A 2,335-nucleotide genomic window follows, 5' to 3' on the forward strand; every position below is an offset into this window, starting at 1 on the left:
AGTCGAGATGGCACCACTGCACTACAGCCTGGGCAACAGGGCAAGACTCTGTCTCTCAAAAAAAAAAAAAAAAGTACTAATCTTTCTTAAGTTCTTAGGCTCAGGAAAGACACACAGATCACAGGTCATTTTGTTCTACACTGGCTGCCAGCATAAACACTGGTGCTTCCAAATCCACACCATAAGCTTACCCTGTTGCAATAATGTCAGCCAGCTGAGGTGTGTTCAGTGCAATTTTGATGGTGACCGTTTCAAAGTAGAGGTGCTCTTTCTGAGCATGGATGGTGTATGTCCCTGTGGTTACGTTCTCAAGGCGGAATGAGCCATCAGCTTTTGTTTTCACTGTAAAACAAAAACACACGAACAGAAGATAAGCCAAAAACAACAATGCATCCTTACATGTACACCAGAATACTTGAGACCAAAAGCTGCCATGTTTTCATATAGTCATCAGTTCCTCTCTATTTCTCTCTGTGATCCAAAAAGAGCACTGGCCATCAGCCCGTGGCTGCTGTGTCAGCCCACCTTTGATTTGGTTATTCAAAGTGACTACTGCTTCTGGAACACCATCTCCTTCGGGTCCGTTCAAGACCCTCCCGATGACGGAGAATCCCATGACGTGGAACACGGGCTAGAAAACAAAGAAGAAGAAGGTGCTCAAAGGTGCTCCTGTGCCAGAGTCACAAAGCCTCCTTCTGCTGCGCCAGCCGTCACCTACCATCTCTGCTCCTGCCGCTCACCTCGCAACACTCAGTGCCCCGGTCCTGTGTGCCAGCTGGGCTCCCTCTCACCTTACCCATATCTGTCTTCTCTGTTGTGTTCCCAACACACTACTGAGTGTCAAACAACAGAACAGAAAAGGTCTAGAGACTTACTTCCCTAGTTAAAAGGTCTCTGACTCAAGCTTCTAAAAGCCCCCCACCCTTACCCCTGTGCCATCTCCTCCCATCCAGATGCCCCCATTTTGGTGAACCACGTCTTCCTCCAGTCTCCCATGCACACCCCAGCATCACTTTGGACGCCCCCTCCCGCTCCTCCAGCATAGATCAGTCCTGTGGATTCCACCTCTGCAAGTTCTCACGTGCCCCCTCCTGTCTTTCCACCACGGCCTGAACACAGGTCCTTATGAAATTCACCTAGGCCGGGCGCAGTGGTTCACGCCTGTAATCCCAGCACTTTGGGAGGCCAAGGCAGGTGGATCACTTGAGGTCAGGAATTCAAGACCTGCCTGGCCAACATGGTGAAGCCCTGTCTCCACTAAAAATACAAAAATTAGCCAGGTGTGGTGGCAGGCGCCTGTAATCCCAGCTACTCGGGAGGCTGAGGCAGGAGGATCACTTGAACTCAGGATGCGATCGCTTGAACTCGGGATGCAGAAGTTGCAGTGAGCCAAGATCGTGCCAGCCTGTGCGACACAGCAAGACTCTGTCTCAAAAAAAAAAAAAAAAAAGAAATCCACCTAGACCACCCTCCTCCACTCCCATCACTGACTCCCACGTGGTCCCATGCTCTGTGTGTCTGTGCCCCACTCGCCTGTGAGCAGCACACCTGTGCTTTCTCTGCAGTTACTGAGTTCCAGCCCTGATCTTTGTATCCCCAAGGTCACCACTGCTAACCTATTTTAATATCTTCATCAAACTTACCAGTATCTGAAATGTCCTTGCTCGATTTCTTAGTTGTCTCCCTCCCACTAGCATGTTACCTCATGAAGACAGGGACCTTTTCTGTCTCAGTCACCCAGTGCACAGCAGGCACTCAATAACGGACTCCTGAATGAATGTGTGCACGCACGTGTGCAACAGCATTTGAGATGAAGCTTTAAATAATTAAATGACTTCCTTTTTATGCAGGTAGCCCTTCTTTTTTATTTTTTTATTTTTTTCAGCAAATGGTTTCTTAGTGATGGTCTCACATGACAGGTAGTCCTTCTTGATCTTTCCAAAAAGACATGTTTCATTCCATGCATTACCTACTTATTAATTCACATATGTACTCAACAAATATTTTTGCTGGGCACCTACTATGTGCCAGGCACTAAATCACATGTTAGGAAAACAGTAAAGAATAAGACACTCACGGTTCCTGACCTCAGGGAACTTATAGGACCCCATTCCCTGAAATTCCATTCATCATTTTCAAAATATGTATTTGGCTGTAATCTGGGAATAGCTGTCTCTGCTCACCTGCCCCCATCCTTCTCTGCAAGCTACAAGAAGCAAAGTAAAGGCTTCATCTTCTTACCCTCCTCTTTCCCCTCTAGTGTACAGCAGAACAGTCAAACACTCCATTGAATCTTAAAATGCAGAGTCTGCACCCCACTGTGCATATGACCTAA

The 2,335-nt window shown here is 47.4% G+C and overlaps 1 protein-coding gene across 1 annotated transcript; it reads right to left on the bottom strand.

The window, feature by feature from the left end:
- Positions 1–130: 130 nt before the first annotated feature.
- LOC116465803 (BOS complex subunit NOMO1-like) lies at positions 131–681 on the bottom strand. Its single transcript, XM_032148751.2, has 2 exons — positions 526–681; positions 131–342 (listed from the first exon to the last, which is right to left on the bottom strand). The coding sequence occupies exons 1-2, from the start codon at positions 614–616 to the stop codon at positions 188–190; spliced, it is 246 nt and encodes an 81-aa protein (XP_032004642.1). The 5' UTR covers positions 617–681; the 3' UTR covers positions 131–187.
- Positions 682–2,335: the final 1,654 nt, after the last annotated feature.

The sequence above is a fragment of the Hylobates moloch genome, unplaced genomic scaffold (assembly GCF_009828535.3).
Source record: "Hylobates moloch isolate HMO894 unplaced genomic scaffold, HMol_V3 SCAFFOLD_10363, whole genome shotgun sequence".
NCBI lineage: Eukaryota > Metazoa > Chordata > Mammalia > Primates > Hylobatidae > Hylobates > Hylobates moloch.